At 40.7% G+C, this 25,842-nt stretch overlaps 2 protein-coding genes across 4 annotated transcripts in view; one reads left to right on the top strand and one right to left on the bottom strand.

The window, feature by feature from the left end:
• The window catches only part of SPTBN5 (spectrin beta, non-erythrocytic 5), an 89,459-nt gene extending 85,992 nt beyond the window's left edge, over positions 1–3,467 (top strand). The window contains exons 63-67 of the mRNA XM_054276192.1: positions 1,178–1,264; positions 1,669–1,760; positions 1,930–2,015; positions 2,493–2,628; positions 3,208–3,467. Of these exons, the coding sequence (XP_054132167.1) occupies positions 1,178–1,264; positions 1,669–1,760; positions 1,930–2,015; positions 2,493–2,628; positions 3,208–3,382 (576 nt within the window). The 3' untranslated portion in view covers positions 3,383–3,467. The remainder of the gene's footprint in view (positions 1–1,177; positions 1,265–1,668; positions 1,761–1,929; positions 2,016–2,492; positions 2,629–3,207) is intronic.
• A 2,433-nt stretch (positions 3,468–5,900) lies between these two features.
• The window catches only part of LOC128936996 (acyl-coenzyme A thioesterase 1-like), a 56,670-nt gene continuing 36,728 nt past the window's right edge, over positions 5,901–25,842 (bottom strand). Inside the window, exons 8-23 of one of the 3 annotated variants that reach the window (XM_054276308.1) lie at positions 24,923–24,981; positions 23,067–23,109; positions 21,815–21,878; positions 21,237–21,364; positions 21,002–21,112; positions 20,754–20,791; positions 19,725–19,860; positions 18,643–18,779; positions 18,153–18,375; positions 17,436–17,553; positions 16,297–16,434; positions 15,027–15,131; positions 14,384–14,569; positions 11,221–11,387; positions 10,510–10,696; positions 5,901–8,323 (exon numbers count right to left, since the gene is read on the bottom strand). In XM_054276308.1, coding sequence (XP_054132283.1) covers positions 8,085–8,323; positions 10,510–10,696; positions 11,221–11,387; positions 14,384–14,569; positions 15,027–15,131; positions 16,297–16,434; positions 17,436–17,553; positions 18,153–18,375; positions 18,643–18,779; positions 19,725–19,860; positions 20,754–20,791; positions 21,002–21,112; positions 21,237–21,364; positions 21,815–21,878; positions 23,067–23,109; positions 24,923–24,981 — 2,079 coding nt within the window. In that variant the 3' untranslated portion in view covers positions 5,901–8,084. Of the gene's footprint in view, positions 8,324–10,509; positions 10,697–11,220; positions 11,388–11,408; positions 11,737–14,349; positions 14,570–15,026; positions 15,132–16,296; positions 16,435–17,435; positions 17,554–18,152; positions 18,376–18,642; positions 18,780–19,724; positions 19,861–20,753; positions 20,792–21,001; positions 21,113–21,236; positions 21,365–21,814; positions 21,879–23,066; positions 23,110–24,922; positions 24,982–25,842 lie in introns of those variants that run through there. The other 2 variants (XM_054276309.1, XM_054276310.1) reach the window with 2 other exon arrangements.

Genomic DNA, 25,842 nt, shown 5'->3' with positions numbered 1-25,842 from the left:
AAAAAAAAAAACTAAAAAAGAAAAAAAAACCCACAAAAAACCCCTAAAACTTCATGATCCTGTAACAGTTTGCGATAGTTTGTCAGCAGCGGAAGCCCTCAGTCTCATGCTCCCAATATTTGTAATTTCTAGCTGTGCTAGAACAGATTTAGGGTCCTGTTTATCTTTGAAGAATTGGTTTCTTAAATACAGGTTTGAATGAAACTGAAATCTAAATTCTTATCCTGGGAAATAATAACACTTCAAAGCAGTAGCCTAACAATCATGACAGGCCAGGAAATTTTCTACTACTCACCACCAATCTACAGACATCCATTTTTGCTGAGTGTTTGCACATAAACAAGTTGTCTTGGATTATTTGCCCCATAGAATATTTCCTCTGAAATTCTTAACTTGAAAGACCTCCTTTAAAAGGTGAATCTGGTATGGGACTCCATCTTCTTGAAGAGAAATTTAGTTTTTCTTCACTTCTGGGCACACAGAATTTAGTGTTCAGAGATACTGAACTTCCATATCCCCCAACAAGAAAAGCTATGACTTAACCTTCCTCAGAACTGTTTCCTTCCTTTTCTCTGAATGACCAAATTGTCAACTTTATTCACTGGCACAACAAAATATGAATATAAGTCAAGGATCCTTTATCAAGAGGAGTCTCATGGCATTAGGCTAAGTTTCAGTAGTGCATAATTGGGCTTGGAAATAGCTGTTACTTTTGCACATTGCTCAGTAGCATTCCACTGGGGTTAGCTTAGTAAATGAAGAATTCAACGGCCACATTAGATAGTAACACTTGATAAAATTAGCCTGTGACCAGCAGGCAGGGGCTGGTGTTCCAGCTAGGGAAAAATGTGGAGTTTTAGTGGCTGAAAATTAGACATAACTTTTATTATCCACCTTCAGCAATGTTGCTGACCACATGGTATAGAGTTTGCTTGAACCAGATTATGTCGTTTCTTCAGTTCTGACACATAAAGACCCTTTCTTGAATCACTCACACAGAAACCATAGCAGGTCCTGTTTTTCTAAGAGATAACAATGACTGTGAGAACTTCTGTGATCATAATATCAACAGATCCTGGCTTCCTATGAAAGGTGCATGTGAAAGATTTCACTATAAGATTTTCCTATAAAATATATACCTCACAACTGAATTTTATTACCTTTTCTATTCATATAGCCACACTCAAGGTCTTGGAAATCCTTCTATGTAAAACTTGATGGATTAAAGCTTGATTTCTATGATGATGACAAAGAAGCAACTAAGGTAAGTTGGTTTTTTAATCTTTCTAGCAAACTTTGTGTCTACATATGTAAAAATGAATTTTTAAATGTCACATTTGGTTTGGGGCTGGGGTGATCTGTTCCCTTTCAAATGTGAGCTGAGTGAAAATTCAGCAATTATTCAACCGATACAACTGAAAACAGACTGACAAGCTTCCAGAAATTTTCAAAGATACTTCTTTTAAGGCATATCTTATTCAAGGATTGCCTTCAAGATATAATGCAATTGTCCATGGTTCCTCTGTGGTTCACCCTATTCAGTGATCCTAGGATTAAAGTTAGAAGCATAAAGAGATGGGTGTGTAGTCTGCCTGCCGGCTGGTATGGAATTGAATCCTAGCAGAAAGGACGCAGAAGACATTTCATTTTAATTTTATCCCCCTTCAGAACATATCCACAGTCCTGTCCCTCAGCATTTCTGGTGCCAAATGTGAGAGGCTGGTGAATTACAGCAGGAAGGAGAACGCCTTCATGCTGCGGTGAGTCTTATGGAGAAGGGCACAAACAAAAGCCCGTGCAGCACCCTGCCCACAGGCACCCAAGGCTGTATGTTGTTAGGAGGCATAACTGGAGTGTCTCACACTCACAAACACAGAAGGTATAAGGCAAAACTGACTAGAATTCACCTTTTCCTATCCTTATTTACAGGCTGAGAGATGGGGCAGAGTATTTCCTTGCAGCACCTTCTCAGACACTGATGGAGGACTGGCTGCAATCACTACAGAATAATATAGGTATGTTCTCATTTCCTTCAAGAATTAGCTGTGCTTTTAGCAAGTGATGGTAAGAGAAAGAGAAGAGAATGACAAGATGTCCTCAGTTTGGGGCATTTTGAGCCATCCTTTTTGCCTCTGTTAGAAAGCAATAGACAAGTCACCTCCTACCTGTGATGTAGTGACCAGGCAGAGGAATGTCCAGGGTGACTTGCAAAGCCGTCTTGCAGTTGTACTGTGGCCAACATCAGGTTATTCTCTGCTAGGGGTGTGGTATTTGTCCTTTTATTAAGGAGCTGCTTTGGATCTCGATCAACAGCTTTTCTTCTGATCTAGATCTCTTCTGGACATCTCTCCACATAGTGGCTTACTGGGAAGGAAGCCATAGCATAATTATAACTATGATGGTCAGAGAAAATAGTTATGGACCAGAAGTGGCAAACTCTACTTCTAATGTTACTTTTTCTTTGTTTTGGTTTTTTTTTTTTTACTCTGTAGGACATGGTAACAGATCCCATTCTACAGTGATGGCGCAAACTTTCCTTTCAAACACAGAGACCTCCCAGAAAAGAGCGTGGGGTTTTCCAGACAGGGACTCTGCTGAAAGACTAAGCAGCAAAGGCTCACTGCTGAGGTATGGGCTTTGTGCTGCAAAGCTGAACAGATGTCAGTGCTCTTTGTGCTCAGGTAGCAGCCACCTACAGAGAGACTGCCCTGAGGTCCAACAGTCCTGCTCCTCTGTCACTAATGTCACAAAAGGAACGTGGCCAGCAGGAGCAAGGCACTGATTGTCCCCTTGTACTTGGCACTGGTGAGGAAACACCTTGAGTGCTTTGTTCAGTTCTGGACTGCTCACTTCAAGAAAGTTGGATGGTGTCCAGGGGAGAACAATGAAGCTGGAGAAGGGTCTGGAGAACAAGTCCTGCCAGGAGAGGCTGAGGGGGCTGAGGCTGTTGAGACTGGGGAAAGGAGGCTCAGGGGAGACACAGGCAAGGAAAAGACAGCTACAGCCAAATTCAGAAACCTGGCCTGTTTAAATAATTTTTCTTGCATTTGGAGTCTGTACAAACCTTAAAGGCTATGATGTGAAATCCTCATCGCACAGCTGGGCAGAGTTTTGATGCTGAGCTAGGCACTTAATGAGTCCTTACATATACAGACTTAAACTCCTCTAGATTATACCTGATTTTCTGATGATGCATTCTCTTTGTAGGAGAACACCTTCCTTCAAAATCAAACCAGAGAGAGAGTCTGCAGAAATTTCCAGAGATTTTAAGAAATATGAACCCACAGTGACACAAGCCCCAATCACCACCCTAAGCCTAGAACAAAGTGGAAATAAAACAAAACTGCTTCCCTCTCTACTAAAAGCAGGAAGAGAAAAATGACATTTGCCTCAATGAATTGCAGACAATTATAACTTAACTCATCCCTCTGGAAATGTATTAATATGTTTTAAATTAATGATTTTCCTCTGAACTTTTAAAATTATGTATTTAATCTAATAAAATCTTTAAATATAATTAAACAGGATTCCATCTGGTATACTTTTGTGTGTACAACAACTTTGTCATTTGCCATTATTACCCAAGTGTTATCTACTCCAAGGTACTAAACCAAAGGGCAGGGGGACCTTTAAGCCAGACTGCTCACATGAAATAATTCTGTGAGACAGGAATGGGGAGCAGTGAGCAGTGCATGAGGTGCATCTGTGAGTTAACTACAGCCATGTGCAAGTAGATTTGCAGATACCAACAGAATAGATTTATGATGCTTGGGTGGTCCCTGTAGCCAAAGATAATGTTATATACTTCCTACAGCACTTTGTGGTCTCCACAATCTTTTTTACAACACATTAACCAACCATACTCTATTTGCCAATTCTTTCTGGATGAAGATACCAGGAAAAAAAGTCCTGCAGCATTACTCATTTTTAATGGAATCTGAAACTTAAGTAAGGCATGAACAATGTGTTTCAGTGTAAAAGGAGAAGAAAAGTAGGATAGCAAGCAGGAATTCTAGTCCCCAGATAGCAAGCTTCCCATGCTAAGGTATGGTGTAATCATAGGGAAGAACACATATTTTTTCCCCCTACTTATCTCTGTTTCTGAGCCAAGGCATCCAATAGGTGAGCTATTAATTTCATTTTTTTGGCTAGTCCATCGCTCTCCTCTGTTTACCCCAGCTGGAGCTGCTATCTGTCATGAAAAACAAAAGACCCAGCACATCAAAGTAATGGGAAGCTGATGCATTTCATTATTGTTAACCATTTTTAACTGATAAAAAAAAAACCAAAAAAAACCAAACAAAAATAAACAACAAAACAACGAAACACCAAAATTAAAACAGCTTCAGTATTTTAAACTTACCATGTAATTGAACAAAGATGTGCCTTAGCTGTGGCTCAGTACAGCTGCCCCCTCACCCCCTTTTGCCATTCCACTGAAAGGGTTTTACCCCAGGAGGTAGATTTTGTTCCAGGTTCTCCATACCTTTGTAAGCCAGAAGATCTCCCAGACTTCTTCCATTCAATCTTGAAACCAGTAAAAGCCCTGTGAAGTTCTCAGCAGGCATTTAGCATAGGTAGAGCTTATACATCTGGAAAAAGCCTTGTTTTGTGTTTAAGCGCATAAGGAACTTCCATGGGTCTGGTGCTCTTTTGCAATATTTTATTTTTAATTAATATATTATTAAATAGTTAAAAGACACAAGCAAGCAATTTCTATGAAGAGCAGGTAATAGTTTTAAGAACAGTCTCATTTCCTTTGTATTTGAGAGCAGATAGGAAGCTCTGTATTTTTGGGTTTTTTTCCAGCAAAATGTTCATCAGAGAGCAGTGATCTGGGGTGCATTTCGGATAAGGTTTCTGGCAGGCACACATCCATCTTCAGTGGTTAAGCAAACACAGCACCAGAGCAGCAAGGCCTGGTTTATAAGTATGGCACATGCCTTTCTTGGTGAGATGCAGAGAGAGGCAGCTTTCTCCTGGAAGTGCCTGCTTTGGTTTCCATGCACTCTGTTCGGTCACAGCACAACATGTGGTACTAGGCCAGGCAAGAATGGGGACAAGGAAAAAAACAAAACCACAGCCTCTGAGGAACAGCAACACAAAATTTCGGAGGCACTCAGACTCCATGTTTACCCTAAAGGGAACAAGGACCAGTTCTGAGCACAAGTCTGATCAGCCTTACACCACTGAAACTACACCTTATATTTCTGTGGTTCAGGGCAGTGCAAGTCAGCATGCTCTGAACCCGAGCTCAGGAGTGCTTTGAGGACACCCTGTGCCAGCCAGCCCTTCCCACAAGCTGCACAGACAAGACTGTGTGAGGTGTAGGTCCCTCCAGCCTGCAGAGTTCTCCAGCAGCCTCTGTCCTCACAAATGCCCTCCAGGTCCTCCTACTGCACCATCAAACCAGCAACTCCTCTATTCTATGAGGAGTTCCTATGATTCTATGACATTGACTCCTCCAATGTCACAGAATCATAGAATCAATTAGGTTGGAAAAGACCTCTACCACCATCCAGTCCGACTGTTAAACCAGCCTTGCCAGGTCCACCACTAAACCGCGTTCCCATATGCCACACCCACATCATGTTACAAAAACAAAAAGGCAACCAAAATGAAACAAAAAGACACTCTGATGGGCAATGATACAGCCCTCACATAATTTCAGGCTCTGAAATGCAAAACTATATTTGAAAAAGCTTTTATAATTTAAGGCTACAGAGGTACCACATGGGGCACCAAGGAAATGAAGGGGCACATGCCTGTCTGTGCCGCTGGCTCTAAAATTAGGCAGCAGTTCCCAACCTGATTTAAGTGTTGGCAAAATCTCTGGTGATAATTCTCCCAGCAGAGTCACACCACCTTCCCCACCCACAGTTCCTGCCCTCCCACCCTCCTTTTGTAACAGGGTTTAACAGTCCCTCAGAACAGTAATTCCCCACCAGCTGTGGGTTACCTGAAACCTTTGCGGTTTTGTGGCTCCTTCACATTTTACTGGGCCTTTCTGTTTGTATTAGCAGCACTATGAATGCACCAAACATACTCTAGTTGTTAGTCTGTGGAGCATTTTGTAAGACCAAAATCAAATTTTCTCAGTGTGGCTAAGCTGCTTCACTGCTGGGTACATGCTGCCAAGGTTCACAAGGGTTACATATTGTTCTCTGTAGCCCACGGACACAACAGCAATATCTTTTTGCAGCATCAGAGCTTTCTAGGACCAGCCAGAGGAGCATGGAAATGCTGCACACCCTGTGCACATGTGTGCACAGAGCCATGTGGGCTTGTATGTGCCACACAGTGCTGGGCCAGGACATGCTGCTCTCCTGAGCAAAGGTAACAGATCCAGCTGGATCAAATCCCAACTCAAAATGGCTCTTTATGTTCTGTCTTGCAGCCAGTATCTGATTAGTTGTTAACTTCTCATGATCTGAATCTTGAGGTACAGTTGCATTCCAGCCGTTAAGGCTCCTCAGTTCTGGATGGTGTTCCTCAGCTCAGCAAGTAAACATTGTACAAGAAGCATTGCTGAGCCTCAGCCATTGCAGCAGAAGCAGCATTTAGTAGATGCAGGCTTCAGGCAATCATGTCTTTTGTAAATGCTCTCTCTTTAGAGCTTCAGTACTGTCTGTGTATACCAAAAAGACAGACCCCTCTTTCTCGTTCTTTGTCTGATTTTGGATTTCAAGAACGACTAATTCTAGATCTCAAGTATATTTCCAACACAGAAGAAATATGTAAGATTTTCCTTGGAAGTCTTGATGAATATGCTGTATTTGGAAAAAATAATTCAGAAACAGGTCCAAATCCTTCAGTGTGAGGAAGTCTGCAAACTTCCCCAACTTCTGTGAAGCTCTGTTTTATATTGCTCAGCATCCTTCCCTATGATCTTTTTAATCTCGTGGAGGGCTATAAAGATTTTCCAAGCTTCTAGCTCAAGGCAAAGTCTCTCACTGCATTCCAGAGGAAATGAAAGCCAGGTGTCATTTTCCAAATATTTTCCACGAGCAAGGAGGAAAATGTGTGTCCTATTTTTTTTAAATTTGTGCTCTATTTTATGTAGCACCTATTAAAAATACTTTGCCTGTGATGTTAGGGGTAGAAGACTATAAAGGGAAAAATCTTCTGTGTGTGAAAATACAATGGCTCTGCACTCTGTTCATGAGTTATGTTGTCCTACATTCAGTTTATATCTGTAAGGAGAATCAGCTTACGTCTCAATTATCACCACTAAATTAAATGTACTTGAGTCTATGGTAATTATTCCTCTCAAACTTCTGCTATGAAAAACTTGTTTCAGGCTCTTGACATTATAATCAAAAAAGGCACTGCTGATATAAATCAATGCAATCACATGTGCTTTATGCAGAACTTTTTCTGCAGCCGATGCTCGAAGGAGCTGTGCTCACTCACTGCTGCTACTGCCCTCTCTTTTGAAATGTAACTGCCCCCTTTGTGGTCATCTGGAGCAGCATTTCTATGCCAAAGTCTTGCAGGGGAATAGAAAAAAGGAATAAATTCTAAATCAGCAAGGGAAATAGGCCAGACAGAGTGCAATTGTCCACACTGCAGTTTGGCTGCTTTTCACATATATATATATGCCTGACTTCAAAGCTGATCCCACCAATTCAGTGCAAATTCTAGTTGCTCAGCCTATCTGAAAATCTGGACATCACTGAATGCAAATGGCCAGGACTTGATCTGTAATCAAGTATTGAAAGGACACCAACAATGGGCTCAGGGCTGAAAGGACAGGCTCATACAAAGAACTATCACCACCACCATATACTGTAACATCAAGGAGATCCTGGGAGGTCTCTGCCTACCAGGACCCTAATTTCTTAATAAGAAAGACCACATTGTGAGACTCTTGTGGTCTGAAAATGTAGGGGAAGGAGATAAAATAAACCCTTCTGAAAGCTGGGAGCCTGAACATGGCAAGGTGAGAAATGTACAGGTTTGGTCAGTTTTCTGCAAACAATGAACACTGTGATGTGTTATAATGTGACTGTGATGTGTTGCAATGTGCTGTGCTGCCATAGCCTTCAGTGGGGAACAGGGCAAAAATAAGCTGGATACCCAGCTTAGGGGTATCCAGAGTAGCTGGGGAAATTCCCAGTCCTCCTTCTTCTCTTTCGTTCTACAGCACTCCTGATTGCCTGGAGAAGCAGGTCTTTGTTATTGAGGATGTTGTATTTGCTCAGGTTCACAAGTTTATCAAAATTTTCAGAGGAATAAATTAGCCTAATGAGGTAGTACGGTGAGCAGTTGTTCTCCAGATTTACTTTGCCTTCTTCCATCTCCGAGTGACCACGCCTCACTCCTGCAGAGAAAGAGAAAACCACCACAGTGAGATGAATCTGGAGTACACTGTTGTAGGGGACTGATCTTCTTGGCAGGACCCCCTGCTAAAAACAGCCCCCAGGAAATACTGCAAACCCACTCCACAGCTTGAAAGAACCATTTCTGGTCTGTTTTTCTGGTTCTTCCTCCTTTCCCTCCTGCTAAAGCTCAGACCTGGAAATCCCTCAGCAGAGCTGGCCCAAATTCCTCCTTGTCCTGCCCCTGCAGACATCATTCCTAGGCAGCACGCCCATGGGTCCATATCCATTTCCAAATCCTGTAAGTCTGATTCTCAGACAAAGACACACACCTGGAACACTTTTAAAAATCCATGATTGCCCCTGGATTAGTGGTGACAAGTGCAGGTCTGCCAGCTAGAGTGAGTGGACAGCCCAGTACACACAAGGAGACCTTGTGATGCCAAGCACACAGGACTGCCTGTTGCAGAGTGCAGAGGGACCAGAGCATCCTACATCAGACTCTCAGCAAACTCCAGTCTGGCCTCAGGTTTTGCCTCTTGGAATTGGCAATATCCATACTCCCTGTCATGTCAATGCTTTTGTTTAAAAGGACCCCCTAATTCCCTGCACTGAGGACTTCAGCAGTCTCATATTTACGTTTCTACAAATTTTTTTGCTTCAGTTTTTCGCTTGTTTTTTTTTGCCTATCTCCTTGCAGTCTGAATCAAATATGCCCAAAACATTAATGTAATATGAGATGATTTTCAGCAGGGCTACAAACTGGCTGCTGAAATACTCCTTATGATTTCAACCAGAACCTCATGAAAAAGATGCAAGAATTGTGTCACCTGCTTGAGACACTGCAGGTCTTAGTCTAACCTAGTGGTTTCTGAACAGTGTGATCTCAGGGTGCTAGGCACAGACTACCACTAGAAGCGTCTGATGTTGCTTCACTGAGCCTCACAATACTCAGAGAGATGTATTATCTATGCTGTCCACATCCAGATAAAGCTGCATCTGCTTCAAGCACACCAAAGCAGAGTCTGTAACTGCTGCACTGCAAATGAGCACTTCACAGGCTGAGTCCTTTTAGACTGTAAATAGTTAAAAACAAGAAAAATATCTACCCACATTCCACAAGATGTCTCTCATCCCCCTAGGAACAAAAAAGCTCCACTGTTAAACTTGAGATCCATGAAAGCAAGTTGCCAAGGACCCCCTCCTCCAACCACCCACATCAGTTGCTGGTTGTCAGCTTGATGGATGAATCAGTGACTGCTGAGAGACACGCAGGTGAGTGTCAGAGCTCACCAGCTTAGGCCTGGAGCAGAGAACTGGCAACAGCTGCTCTGCTCTGCAGCACCTCATCTATTTTTCATTCGGAGAGATTCAAAAATCTTCACCTGCTTTACCTGCCACCCACTGCTGAACGGTTGGATCTCACCCTACATTGCCATTTGGACCATTTCCAGTCTCCACTGAACAAGTTTAGCTCCCTCTAAAGAGTATCTCCTCTTTTCATCCACTGAGTTTCTAAATGTGATTTTCTTGATTTAGCTCTTACTGTACATATTCACTGAGCATCACTGAATATCAGAGCAGAAAAGTACCTTTACTTTTTGCTGTTTTTCCTACCCTTCCCAAACGCTCCCTCAGAGACTTCCATTTTGCTCTGGTCCCACTATGGGCCCCAATAGAATTTTGGGTAAAGCTGGAAGGAGCTCACCCCTGTCACCTTACTCTCCACCACAAGCAGCCTGGGGAAGACAGGGGTGCAGGGCCAGCTCTGGGGCTGGATAGCCCAAGGCTCCCCAGCCCCCACCAGCAGGTCCTTCAGGACGCCCTTATCTCCCTGTTCCCACAGCTCTCTGGGCCTTTCTTTACTCTCCCTCATCCCAGTGCCAGAAAAAATTCCAGCACTCTGCACATCTCCCTTGGCAGGACATGGCAGCAGGCGCAAGTGAGGAGGACCTGCAGCTCTGCTCCAAGGGACAATGACATGAGCCATCTGCCACAGGCAGGGCTGGAGGAGCCACTGTGGCACTGAGTTGCCCAGGACTGTGCCCTCCATGCTTTTCAAGTGGAGAACAACCAGCAGGAGTATGGAGGCCGCTCTTCTGCCTCCCATCACGAGACATGTAACATATACTGGGGGTAGAGCACAGTGCTCTTGACTGTGCTCTACAGTTCTGTTGACTGCATTTACCTGGCTCCTTGAATTCCTTGAAGGTGTCATTCACCAAGGGAAAATGGATTACTATGGGTGCTCTGGGGTCCTCTGCATCCGCAAATATATAACATTCCTTTGGGTTCTTCTCTTCTTCTGGACTTAGCTCCACTTTGGGGAATGGGATATTTTGTATCTTGCAATATTTGTATGTCATCTCTAATTGCTGTGGACACAGAATGGCACAGAGTTAAAGCTCTAAAACAATAATCAGGTTTACTCAGGTATCCTGGAATACAATGGCATCTTAACTCATTCCCTAGAAACACTATGGAATGTGTAGTGCAGTAGAAACACTATGGAATGCGTAGTCCAAAGTAGCCACAGTACAACCTTACTTTCAACCAAGTCAGACAATGACACTTTATTACCCTGTAACATTTTTTACAAGCCCAAGTGAATGACCCAAAGTCACACTCAGAATTCACCATGACAGACCAGGAGAGGTCACAGGCATGTCTCCAGCAAACAATCGTTACTGCAACTCCCTGAGGATTATAGGAAGTATATGTTGTAATCCCCCACAGAAAAGAGAGCCTAACAGTTTCTATAGTTCCATTCTTGAAGGAAGTTTCTCTCCTCCTTCAAGGTATGGTGATATTTGATTAAGATTTAGACAGCCACTTACTTAAAAGTTTTAATAAGACAAGAAGAGTTTTACTCTGCAAAGCACAAAGTTAATTTTCTCACCTTGAACACATGTCCCAAACCATAATCAAGGGATATAATGACATCGACATTCCTCTCTGGCTTGAAAAGTGCTGCACCACTGGTGTTGATGAAGTAGCCAACATCTATCAGACAAAGATACTTCTGCAGTGGTGTCAGATTGTTAGGGAAACCATCCAGCACAGTGTCTGAAAAACATTTTAATATAGTTAGTGGTGCATTTTTAGGAAAGAAAGTGAGTAATTCTGTCTGTGCTATGTGCTAAGGGCAGCTCCTTGGTTACCCTCCAGACTGGGATCACCTCCCTCCAGAACGTGAGCCCACAAACACAGCCTCAGGAGCATGCCCTTCAATCTGCACATCTAGACACACCTGGCCTGTTTCCACACTCTCCCAGGCACACTCACAAAGGCAGGCTGTGGGGCAGCCAGACAGAGGACAGGTGAGACACAGACTCCACTGACCTCACAGCTGCTCTGGGGAGTCATTTTTCACAGAATACAGACTTCAACAGATTATTATTTTTCCCCCTAAGAACTGGGAAAAATGCAAACAACAAAAACAATTTCACAGTGTTGCAACACAACTAACAAATGCAATACATCATTGCACTTCTGCATTGCTCTTTTTTTGCTTTTGCCTTCTCAGGCTTTGCCTTCAACCCCTCTTTCAGGTAGAAAAGTCTGGCTCCAACTTGCTTTCAGTGATGTCATATTAACTATCAGTCACGCTGTAAAAAAATACCACATCATGCATACAACATCACCTACCAACAGCTTAAAATACTGCTTGAATTAATTAAACCTCACATTAATGCCAAAAGGGGATTACACCAACTGGTAAGTTGAAATCTAAAGCCAGTTTCTGATAGCTAGACTCCTACTTGTCTGCTAGCAACTTCCCCAGCTTGCCATGTAGACAGCAAGTGCTTTACTGTTCCTCTAGTGCACTTTCAGTCCCATGGAACAGGGAACATTTTGCCACGGTTTTAACTATCAAAATAGTGGTTTGAGAGTGTTCCTCAAGTTCACAAAATGAGGCAGCAAAGCCCAGAGCAGAATACTTGAGCTTCAAATAATTATGTTTAGGCATTTTAAGAAACTGTTGATCACACAAATACTGTTGCTAAGTTTCAGCATTTCAATTCATTCAATTGCTCTGCTTTCTTGGCCTCATTCTGTAGTGTTGATTTAAACCATGCAGAGTAAATGTAGCTTTTTCCATAGCCTGGAATGTTTCACACCAGCTTGAAGTAATAATTCATAATTTTTCCATTCCCTCCCTGTCAAGTCTTTACGAAATGTGCTTATTTTAGCATTCAAGGCTGCTGAGAATTCACAGATTCAACTGTAATAAGAGACATTTGCTTACAGTCCCTCACAGAAGAAACAGAGCACACTTTTTAGATTTACTTGGCCTGGTGAACTTTTTTAGATGAAATTCCATTACCACTGTTTTCTTATCACAGAGATGGAACTTTGCAGCATTTATTCATGACTGTGTATGTGAACTACAAGTAGACACTTCTCTTGTGAGAATCCCCTCTTTCATCCCACATCCAAATAGAAATTTTAAAGAAATCCTGTCTCAGAAATATCCCTTGAAGCCTGAATACTACTGAAAAGGCATTAAGATAAATCCAGATTATTAGTTCAATTTCTCATGAAGAAAATTAGGCATGGAAAGTCTTGTTTTAATATGTCAGATAACCTGAGCTTCAGGGAAGACTCTAAAACAAAGCTCTATTCTTAAGATTTCATCTACCACAAGATTCATTTCTGCTCACAGACCTGGCATCTCCTCTTACTCCTAGAGATGGATCCATACCTGGGTTTAGCTTGATCTTACACAGACAGCAAAAAGAAGATGGAAAACCTGATAATTTTTCCCACTCCAGACTTTCAGTTTCCCTTTTCCCACTCTGGATTTCATGGTTTCCACATATTTTACTTTATTTGTAGAATATCTACCTTGATAGTCGTTAGTGTTCCTATGCTCACTTCCTCAACATCCTCATTGAAATCTGCTTCTACCCATTTGTCTTTACAAAACTGTCAGCAAATATAAGGACAGTTATGTTTTTTTAACATTTACTGACTGTCAATTTTATCCTTCATCCACCTTCTGAAGCTACTTGCTTGTTCCTTCTCTCACCCACCCTTCTTATGTTACTTGTTTTTCTCCTTCTTTCACTTGTTTTCTTAGTGCAGACCCTTTTAGGACACAGACATTTTGCTTACTGAACATTTTAAAAGCAGATAGCACACTGTGGGCTCTGCCTTAACCCACAGAAATGCACCACTATCTCTCCACGTTGTCAGCAAACTTTGTAGCAAGGGCAGAGAGGGACAAAACACGTTGTAACTTGCCTAAAATGGGAGAGAAAATGCAATTTGCCAAAGAGGAGGGCTCAGAGAAGGCAGAGAATGTGTGCTTTCTTGCTGAAGTCAGATTAACCTCAATAATGTGGGGTACTCCCAAATTGCTACATGTTCATGGAATATATGAAGATGCTGGGATTATAGGAAGATTTATGATGCAGAACATCTCAGCTCCATCACCTTGCTATCATTTCACAGATTGTTTCATAGGTTTTGAGATAAAACTATTGCTGCCTGCCTAGACAGCAAGGGCCAAAGAAAATGGCTCTTCAATTTTTAAATCAAGTCTATACATCTGTTCTTTTAACATTTAAAGTCTAAACTTATGTTAAATTTCTGTAGCTGGATTTTGGTGTTTCTGAGGGGTTAAAGACAGGTATCTGGATGGTAAATTCATCAGGCAGAAACACCAAATATATGGAAAACCACATGCTTGCAACTAGTCCTTTCCTTCATCTGATCCACATAATAACCTGCTATTTTATGCTTCTGGTGTTCCCTTTGTTTCTTGACCTCAAAAGATTCTGCCCTTCCTAAATCTTTTTACTACTGTACCTATGCAGAGCGACAAAATTCCTGTAGAAAAGCACTTCTTGACCCAAATTACAGGTATCTTCTGGAAGTGAAAGAGCAGTCCATAGACTAGTTAATTTTAACCTGTTACCCTAAAGAAACAGATACCACGAATATAGGTCCAACTCAGCCAATTTCCAAACCCTGAAACAAATATGAGTTTTCCATTTCTAAAAAACAAAATCTGAGATGTTACCTGCACAGTGCAGCTAACTCTTTGTTGCAGTTACCTTTCCATTCAATAAATTTTTTCTGATGGATATAATCCTTGTGAAACTCTAAGCCTCTCAGGAAGTTATGAGACTTTCCCAGCAGTGGACGCTTGGTCATGATGTCCTGAAACATTTCATACAACTTTCCTGACAAGCAAGATGGAGGCTCAATAACACTAACATCTTCCTCAGGAGAATGTTTTTCTGAAATAGAGAAGAAGCCATGAAATAGAGAAAAAAACAACAGCAATCTGCCCTGTCAGACACCTCTGCTGGCTAGCTGCCCTTGTTGTCTTCCTGTGGGTCACTCTCATCCCTGTTTCTTGCAGGCTGCTGGAAAACATGTGCACATGACCCACATCATTTACCAAAGTGATATTTAGTTTTCTTTAAAGCAGGCACAGTTTTTGTGTTTTACTCTTTCAAATGACATGCTGGCTTTGTACTTTCAATCACAAGTAAAAGCCAAGCTTCTTATTTGCAGTAACAGGCAGAGCCATTTAGCAGACCATGAGGAAACTTTAAATGAAAAACATTTGTACTAACATGAAGCATGCCTCTGGGGAAAAGAGAGAAGAGAAAAGGACGTAGCAATCATTGTGATACAGATTAAAGTCATGCTAGAAGATCCACAATGAGGCAACTCTTTAGAAACTCTTACCTATATCTACCATATCTTGGGACCATCGCTCCCAGAATTCATTTGAATTTGAGGACCAGTACAAGCCATCCAGCAAATTCCTAGTAAAGATGTTTGTCCAAAGACCTGCAAGTCAAACCACATGGGAAAAGTACTGCACTACCACATGTTAACCCCTGACTATTGTAAATATCCATGCTACACATTATTAGCCCACCCAGCCTGACTCCATCATGACACAACTAAGCAGCAGTTCTCAAAAACTTCAAACACTGTGGTGTAAGCACTTCAGTGCTCTTTCTCAGGAGGTAACTACACACAGAACATTCACTGCATAGTACGGAGTAACAGAATAAGAGGTATCAGTCACCCAAAAGATGTTGTAGAAAGTTTCCTGTGTACCTGTGAGAGAAAGGAGGCTTTGAAAGCATGGTGAAGCCATGTAAGCATAAAGGCTTTCTTTAAACTGATTTATTATTTAAATCGATCTAAGACTCATTTTCTTCCTTCCAGGCATGTTTTGTTTCTGTGGAGTGCAGCTGGTCCAGGTTCAAAATAGAATTGGCTCCATCTGTGAGTCTGCTTTTGGAAAAGAACTATCCTTCCTCATTAAACTCTATGCCAGGTACTTACATGAGGAACAAACTGAATCTCTATCAGACTCCACAGCGAGATAAATATGGGGGTTTTATCCTCTACCTTTGTGTTTGGTATCAAAACTAAAACACTTATAAGGATTTAAGGACTGAGACTGATAGGTTCCTCTACTAGCTACTTTTTCTTCACCTTTGGTGGCAAAATGGCCAGTCAAAGTAGTTGTTGGAGGTCAAAAGGCCCTCCTTCATCCTTATGGGCAGAGAAGATTAGTGACATCCTCAAGCCACAAAGCTCAGGTAGCTCCTGCCTTGTTCTAGATGACATGCTTTATTCTCAGCCCATTCCAATTCTACCCCAGTAATGCTTCATCTAGAATTATAGTTTATGAAGTTGAAGAGTTGGAGGCTGATCAGGGAAGGAACACTTCTTATTTCCTCAACTTGCTTCTTCCACCATCTTGTTTGGTTTAGACAATGGAACAGGAACTATGCTGCAACTTTTCCAAATCTACCCAGGTGAAAAGGGAGGACAGAAGGAAAGAAGACACACAAAGATCAGAAGCGTATGAAAGGGTAAAAAGCCCATTGATTTAAGACCTAAAGCAGAAGGGCTGGCAAGGAGCGGTGTGCCTGTGGCTAGCAAATATCACACTTTCTACAAGGCTGTGATTAACTACATAGCACTGCTATCTCACCTTCCAGATAGCAGATACGAGATTCTGGCAGCTTCTTCACTCTCCTTCCCATGAAGAACTCGCTGTCAAAATATTCTGAAGGAATGGAGACTCCATATTTTGGCATGGCCACTTCGTAAGGAGAGAAATTTGCCCACTCTACAAAGAATTTACATGAGAGATGTTTGCTGCAATAAAAATAAAACCCCCAAATCTTCCCAAGGATCTTGATTGTCTCAGCAGCTCTGTACTATCTGCACTTTTGTACTGCAAGCTCCACTGTCTACTTCCCTAAAAATTGAGATATTATTTACAACCCAAAGGAACTAGCCTTTTCAACTCAGAAAGCTCTAACATTCAGCTCAAATGCTTAGATATTTATTTCTATATAAAGATTCTGGGATCACACTTGTCTCTCTAAATCAAGAGCACCAACTGTACTTCATGCAAGAGTGGTGTGAATTGCAAGGAGTGACTGGCATGAAAGCTCTATTAACCCAAAACTGCCAGCCTACAAGATATAACAAAGCAGTCTGAAGACACATCAACATCACATTAGAAATTACAGTGTGGCATGGATGTGCAGTTTCCTGGCTCAAGCTGTCCTGCAAAGGCATTACAGTAGAACAGTAGTTGTAAACATAAACAAATATAAGGATTAATTGCTTTTCTTTCCAGTATCTCCTGCTTTTAACACCTTTTGTCGAGTGTGGCCTGTATCCAGTCAAAGGATGTCATATCACACCCACCACAGCAATCATATTCCACTCCATTCTCATACCCTCATCAGTGCCATATTTAGGAAGTGACACTTACATTTCACAGCGCCCCTAGAAACTAAGGAAGCATCAAAGCCATTTTATAGATATGGCAGCAAAAGATTAGATTATTTGCCCACACTCACTCACAGTGTCTGTTGCAAAAATAGGATTTCACTGATTTTTTATTAATGTCCTGTTTATTTCTTAGGATGCTTTCCAGCAGACATGCTCTTTCTAACCAAGCAGTTTGCAAAAAAGACAAACATTTTATTAAAAGATGAATACTGAGTGAGGGCAAAAAACTGATGTATTCCCCCTTTTTTGTCCCCACACAGACACCTCCCTCCAAATCCTCTTTAATCCATACCCAGAATCAGAAGAAACTCCCTGAACACCTACCTCTAAATTTGAAAGTACCAAACTTCTCCTCTTTCACATTGAGGACTGCATAGAAAGGCAGTGGGTTTTGTCCATGCTCCAGTGCCTTGCGCTGGTCTGTGAGTTTGTACTTTCTTGGCTAATCAGTGAGATAAAAAAATCACAGTAAACCTCTGCAAGAGCATAACACTGGCACAATCTACCCAAGTAAAAATTTAAAGATTGATAACAGATATTTTACAACACAGAGGAATCTGTAAGTCACATTTTCTTAAGAGATCTTTTCCTTCCTGCACTTTCCTTCCTGGCTGCCTTTTGGGTACCCAGTAACTTCTTTGTTAGAATATCCAAGTGCCTTGACTGCTTGCATCCCATGGATCTTTATTAAAGTTGAGATTAATATTCACATCAGGACACATTAACTTTCAAATGTCAAACTAGAAGCAGACTTTAAAAATCTGACTTTTCAGGGAGAGTGGGGGCTGGGAATTCCTCAGTTCTTTCTGGGAGTTTGCCTACTGAAGTCACTAGCTGTTGGGCATCCTAGGACAGAGGCACCTTCAAATGATTATCTACTCTGAAAAATCCTGACCACGAGATCCTCTGTCATAGTTCACAAACCACATTGGGATGGCTCAGTCTCTTTGGATTTATTACACACATTACATCGTGCCCTCAAAGAGTAAGGCTCTAAAGAAAGTGGTGTTTCCCAGATGTGTGGCAGGACCATGTACCTACCCGTTCATGCAAGAACATCTCCTGAACAAGTGACCACAGAGTTGTAAAAGATGGCACATGTCCTGCTTTTGCCCTTTCAGCAAGTTCCTTGTGATAATACTTCAGATGGTCTATAGACATAAGGTTGAGTTTGCATTTTGTCACTTGTTCTTTTACTGCTTTAAGTGGCCCCTCGAGAGACTTCTGTGACCAGTCAGCATGCTCATACAGGTCTGCTAGGGTCCTAAGGAGCAGAAATGTTAGAAAATCATCCATTTATTTAGATGATATTGGAAAATTGATATATTTACACAGTTACTTCAATTAATTAAAGAAACTCAGTGAGTCAGATTCTCTTCAAACTGAATTCATAATTGAGAGCCAACAGTAAGAGCTTCACGAGGGAATTATGTTCACTTGTTAACAATGTAAGTCTGAAAGAGATTCATTTCCTGCTGTGTGGAAAAGTAGTCACAGTCATTCCAAATCCAATCTCATTTTCTATACGTACCATGTTGAGCCAGAAGCCCCAGTGAGGTAGGTGACACAGTCCAACAGATTTAGCTTCTGAAGAGCTAAGAGGTGGCCAAACATAGCTGACATTGCTCTGAGACCTCCACCTGTTGCCATAACAGCTATTACTGGGACCTGTCCAAAACACAAGGATTATTCTCAGAAAGTTACTCCCTTGCTACTTGGAAAAGTCTAATTACAGCTCTCAGAATTTCTTCAGCAGATTCATTGGAGGACAATGAACTAAATCACCACTTAGCCAATCTTTACCAGTACCCTTCTGAAATTAACCTCCAGAGACTCTTAACCTCAATGCTTGGATGAGTTTGAATATGCAGTCATTTTAAACTTCCTTCTTACCTTTGCTCCCAATAACTGGAATTGCAATGATTAAAAGTAGATAATTACATTATTTCTTTACAAACAACAACAAATTGCAATAAATGCAGTTAAAATGGATTAAGGAAGTTTTTTGAATGCTGCTGATTCTTTGGATAGCGTTCATTTAACAAATACAATTCCAGTAAGAAAATAAGTTTTCCCTTAAAAAGTCACCCTGGATCTTGGCAACAAAACATACTTCAGCTTGTTATAAAATGTTCTAATGTTCTTTCTTCACCACAAAAAATGCTCACTTTTTGTAAGAAGTGTTCTGAGAATGAAGAAAGATAAAAAGTAAGTCTAAAGAAGTGACATTACACTGATTTTGTAAGTATTTTTGTGAGGTGAATTTCCAATACTCTTGTTTTCCTATTGGTTTGGGTTGCCTTACTAGGCTGTATCTGAGACAATGCCTCATGTCTTTCTGACTTGCAGCACCATGCTGTTGGAAACTGTGTTTGAAGAGTGGTATTATTACATCCTTGTAATATGGCCCATTGAAAAGATTGGAGGGATGAATACTTGAGCTGAAATTTTACATGAGTCTGGGATATGCCACACTCAGAGCCTCTGCTCTGGTGCCATTCAAATCAATGGGTTTGTTAGCAACAAGCAAATATTACTAGAAATTTTGAGGGGAGTTGTGCCAATCCTAATTCAGTAGACCCACACCCCATGCTTGGATTCCAAAGCACACACCTCATGTCCATGTAGATCTCTTTCCAGGTGAAGAACCCTTTTCAGGGCTCCAGCAACAACTCTCTTCCTCTTATGCAGGAACTCCTGCTCTCCTTGGCACAGGTCATACCCTAAGCGCACATCTAGTTTTTCTGTGCTGCAACAAATAAATCCAGAGGCACAGGATTGGTGTTTAAAATGTATATGGATCTATTTCCAGCAACTGCACTCTAATGAATTCATTAAAAATCCTGATTCTTTGTTCTGATTTATACAGAAATGTATCTTTCATTTGCAAAGAAATCAACTTATTTGCTTCTACATGGTCTCTTTATTGTTTCAATGTAAGATTTACTGTCAGCTAAGGTTAATAAATATGCAAAACAAAGAAGGGCTTCTTTGACTTTCAGTAGCTTTGTAAGCTAAATCCTTTCTATTTCTGCTTCATACGATTTCTGAGCAAAGGATGACTTTAACCTAACAAAGTCTTTCATAAGCATTTGTACTGCAGATTTATACAGAAACCATACAATGAAAAAGATATTAAAATAATTTTTGTTTGTTTCTTGTCTGACACATTATTTTACAATGCAACATTTCGTCTTCCCTAGTTTATACCTCTTTGTCTTGATATCATCAGAGACACAAGTCCATTTTCTTAAGAGAACATGGGCCATTTGGGTAATACATGGACTCTGATGTTTCATTATTTCAAATTCTCTTTTCGCTCTGCCTTTTTTCTGTACCCTTTTTGAAGAAGCCTCTAATTTTAGTTTTTGATTCTTTGATGCAAAAGATACTCAGTGACTAAGTCTCTCACTGTTTGAAACTCTCACAATTTTTTTTTGCATTTTGGTGAGACTCCTTTGCCCCAAGGATATTTATCTTTGAACTGTTGTGGTGACTCTTTAATGATGACTTAAATATTGCCCCATTTTGCCCCTAGTCTTGTGCATTCCTTATATCTAAATAAAGGATACTCTGTTCAAGATTTCACAGTTCAAAGAGCAATAAAACCTTCAGAGAAAAAAAACAAACCAGTCCTCTTACCAAGCATTCAGTTGGAGGTACAACTGTAGTGGCACATTCTGTAAACAAAGAGATGATAGCAGGAACATGAGTGGAGGGAAAAAAGAAGTTTTGAATCCAGATTTTCAGTGCCTCCTGAAAAGTCCCACCACTGCCACCCTGCATACTTTTTGGCTATTGTTTTGGGATTTGTTTTTTTAAATATTAATGCATTAAATATTAATGCGTTAAATACTCTTCTTTTCATACACAAATTATGAAACACTTACATGTCTTACGGGAAGGGTTACTTTCACTTTATGTCCAACAGGGAGAAATTTCAGTGGTACTGTTAAGGTGTCACTTAAATTGCTGTTGTCATCTTCCTTATCAGAAACTTTCTATAAAAAACACAGGAAGCATAGGTTGTATTCACAGAGCAGAAACAGTGCAGTTCTTCACTGTTTTGGTCACACCAGAAGTAAGCAAGTAGTATGAACAGTAGCAGTGTGGGGTGCCCATTACCTGCAGCCTGACTTTTAGAACTGGCTCCCAAGCCCTCACGCAGTGGAAGTAGAAAGTATCGGTGTCCTCTGTCGTCTTCTGGGTTCTCTCATGGGATGCAGGCACCGTAAGCACGAGATTTTTACCCTCTAGTAAAAACAGGTTTGTTTAGAGAATAATACTGCTGTTCAGGCAAAAGAGCTAGAAAAGTTGGCAAACTTTCTGGTGGAGTAATTTTCTGTGGTAGCTCCTCTGTAAACTACCCCACCAGCAGGTCTCCTCCAGCACAGGACCTGGTACTCCTGCCTTTACCCCCATAGCTTGGAGTGCTCCCAGAGTCAGCATCCTCTCTTACTTCCACCAGCAAGTGGAAGTGTCCAAACTTGATAGCTCCAAGGAAAAGACACAGAAACCAGTCCAGGGCAGTTCAGGGCATTTCAATGCATTGCATTTTATTATTTAGATCATATATCACTACCTATATATAATTTAGAGCATTCTTATTTGTCTCTGTACTCTAAAATGCCTCCCTCTGGATCTGAATGACTATAATAGGGTTGGTTTGGTCACATCCTAAGTTCACAGAGAAATTGCCATACCTTTCAAGTATTTCCTGCTTTCATTAATGTCCACATGCACTTCCAAGCAGCAAACCTCACGAGACTGTAAAAGAAATGGAAAAGGGTGAAGAAAGCAAATAACATTTCTGCTGCAAATAATGAAACATCATGCAGACAGCCACCACCTATAATACTGAGCCAGCTGAACTGGTCTCAGTGCTGGGAGTGATCCAAGAGAAAATTCAGAGCTCATTATTCCAGGACAGTACACCAAGTTGCACTGTGTCAGAGTCTCAATACAGTGGTGCATTGTCAGAGGCTGTTAACACATTCAAATTACCCCAAAATCAGGAAACTCTGTACAACACACTGGTGCCCAAACACATATATCTAATAATTATTTAGGAAGGGTGGGTGAAAATACCTGATGATGAGTTTCTGTGTATTGTGGCAGTGATTAGCCTACAAAGCATCTTCTTATTGGCCCTGATGTAGGGAAATCATGAATTTATTCTACCCTACCCTCCACCTGAGTCACTCCAGTTCACCTTTAATAACTCATGCCAGGACAGTTTTCCAAGTCATTTCAGGAACAATGCATGCCAGTCATTGCAACTCTTGTGCCTCACACAGAAAATGAGGGGGAAAGAATACAATATGTGTTACTTTGCCTCAGGGGTATCAAGGGCTAGCATCTGGGAACCATGACAGGCTTGGAGGAGTTGGCATGGAGTTCTAGGTGCTCCTTAGCTGCTGGGCCAGCCCGAGGAGACAGGTAATGTACCACATGCTGACTAACAGCAAAACAGAGCTCTATATTTCAACAGCTAAAATAACTCTTTATTAAAAAACTCATTTCCAAAAAAGCTGTTACATTAGATACCCTTCCAGTCATAAGCACACTGAACACCTACTATTGTCTTCTACAGACCTTTTATAACCTCTGTTTTTCCTGCCAAGTGCCATGCTAGGTTACGAGAAACACAATCAGTTTTCACTTTGAACACCAATAAATATGGGGTTCTGCAAGAGTAACAAACCACAGCTTGGCAACATATTGACATCTGTAATAGCTGAGGACTTCAAGGACTCACAGCTGCTGGGTTTTTTCTGGAGAGGGCAACAGGTGAGCTGTAACACAAGGGCACTGTCCCATAATTCTGAGTTTAAAATACACACCATGCTCTTATCTATCATGGTAGGTTGTGTTCTTTCTACAAAATGGGGGGAAGAGGAGAGGACCAAAATGAAGCAGATGTCACTCCAAGATAAATTCTTATGTGAACCTTACCACTAGGACATCATTGGTAATGAGATGCTCTGGAGGCCCAGGACTGAAAAGATAAAAACAAGTAAGAAACAAAAAAAACTGCGTGAGTAGATGGATTTGGTGTGTTTTGTTTAGTTTTTTAAATAGCAGTTATATGACCTTTCCCACTTGAACATAGGTAAGTTATCACAATTTGTTTTCTAAAAGGCAAAATACATGATCCTGTGCTAAGCAGGTGAACCAAAATACAGCAGCCAAACAAAAAGACAGACAGGAAAGCCCATAAAAATCTTAAAGCTTAAAACTATGTGCTAAGCTACAGCAGAACAAAGGCATATTGGTATATGTGGAATCATGTCCTGCTATTAATAAGTGACCATATGACTTAGGGAAAGCAAAGACTACTATTAATGTGTTCTGCAAACATTTATTAGGAAAGACATTTCTGACTAGTTCATATTATAACTTATGGCTGATCACAAATGAATGGCAAATAAGAATTAGCTCCCACTGTGCTATATATGTATGACTGCAAAACACAGAGGTAAGTAATAAAAAGTCTTTGTCCCAGATATTTTACCTTTTAAGACCTTGGTCTGTCACTGAATGGATGTGGTCATTTAATTACATGAGTATTCTGTAGAGTCTACCAAGAGCATCTTTCACTAAGGCAAATATTCCAACACCTCTATGTTACACACATTCATAAATGCTTTCGTATATCTGAGAGAGCCACTGAAATTATGTAGTACAAAACCTTTGTATGTCCAGGTTATTTCACCAAACACCATTTCCAGGCTTAAAACTTCTATTTCAACTGTAAAATATATTTAAATAACTAGGTTTGATTCCTAAGGATGGTCATTGTCCAAATGCCTTAAAACTTGAATGGTGAAAGATGCTCTTCTTATTTCTAGCCTGAATCCAGTTCCCAAGCACTGCCTCTCATTCTGACCTTTCTTGTGTCTGACTGTGACTGCTTCCACAGTTGCAGGAGATGATTACCATCATCATACATGATACCATCTCTAAAGGCACTTCTCACAGATAAATTAAATACATTTTGAGTTTCACTGTGGGAGAAATTAACCAAGAACACAAATTCTTTTTTTCTGCAGTTTCCTCATGTTTAAGAATAAGTCTTATTTGTCTTACTCACAGTTCCTTCTCCTGATCACTCATCACTCAAGTTAGACAGTTTTCACTGGACTACTTTTTTTCCTCTTTTTTTTTTTTTTTTTGGCTAATGCTAAACTCAAATATTTCAGAATGTATAGTTTAGGGTGTTCTCTTCAACCAAGCCTGTGGTAGGATTTAAAAGACAGATAAAGTTTATCTTATGGGACTTGTTCTCCTGCAGACAATGCTGATTACCATTTTGAGGAGGATGGTCTTATTTTCATTATTTGTTGATTTTATGTTTTTTCAGTTTAGCTAAGCTATTGCTAAATGGGTGACTTTTCTGGTACTGTCTACATAACTCCATGTATACATTGTTATAATAATGCAAGACAAGTTTTAGGATCTCTGAGAAATTCCACAATGTTCTAGGCATTGTTCAATTAATAACAACAATTTGAAGAGCACTCATGTTAAGTTTCACATCCCTCTTGTGTAAAAGTTATCACATTGTGACAATTTTATTACATCTCCGGGATCTAGATATACACATTCAACAGAAGTTTAAAATTTGTATGAAATATACTGAAAGGTGGAATTAGCTAGAAAAGGTAAGGTAAAAAAAAAAAAAAGTTTGAAACTGTAATTTAGGTTCACTGCTGAGAGAAAGAGCTGGAAGAAGTTTCTAAGTTTCTCATACTCAGAGGTATCATTACTCCCTGCAGATCTATACCTTTTAGCTTTGGAGTTTTACTCACACTCTTTCCATCCAGAATTCCACTTCCAAACTTTCCCATTTCTTAAAGCACCTCTCTGTCTGAAAAGAAATTGGTAAAATAGATTATTGAAGGCTGCAAGAATTTGGCAGCACAGATACACCTAAAAAGCACTTCAAGGCCTGACATCTTTTCTGCTAATGATACCAAAAAAAGTTTGGTTTTGTGTCTTTCCAGAGCAGAAATTGCAACAGAAATCACAGACTTGTGAAAGTCTGGCAATTAAGATTAATAATCTCCCACTGTGTGATATGTAGAATTATACGTATTTCCCTCTCCGACTGAGAGGGAGAGCTAGATTGAAAAGGAAATATGATGGCTCTGTGCAAGATAATGTGCATGGGGGAAAGGCATCAGAGCCCAGCAAGAAATGTCACTAAGACCAGAGACATTTTCACATACAAACCATTTAAAGCACATTTGAACTGAATCCATAAGAGATGAATGAGGCAAGTGACTGAAGTGGTTATTGAATCATTGTATTTCCCAGTGACTCACCCACTGGCTGAGAAGTGCACAGCACCAGCCAGCAGGGTCACAAGGAAAATCCATGTTAACAGCTTTCATTCAGCATGTGGGAAGTAGCTGTTTTTATGGGCTGTCTCCCTCCTGTAATGAGTGTGTAGCAACACCTCAGCAACAGCTCAGACAAGCCCAGGAGTTGTCAGAGGCCTATCCCAGCTTTGTTTACTGGACAACTCTCTTTCATGGCCTCCTTAATAAAATTCCAAAGATGTTAGCAGGACGGACGTTCCTTTACTATGGACTAGAGAAATCTGAACCAACTAGGAGGAAACCAGCATGAACACCAACAGGGAAAAAAGCCTGAAAGAACCACTTAGTTCAAGTGATAAGTGAATTGTTTTCATGCTTTTAATAAAGAAGTTGCCATTTATGAAGAA

The sequence above is a fragment of the Melozone crissalis genome, unplaced genomic scaffold, assembly GCF_028551555.1.
Source record: "Melozone crissalis strain CALT ecotype California unplaced genomic scaffold, PUWL_Pcris_2 ptg000018l_1, whole genome shotgun sequence".
NCBI lineage: Eukaryota > Metazoa > Chordata > Aves > Passeriformes > Passerellidae > Melozone > Melozone crissalis.
Note: the sequence above shows the minus strand (reverse complement) of the source record. Positions and strands in the feature narration are given on the sequence as shown.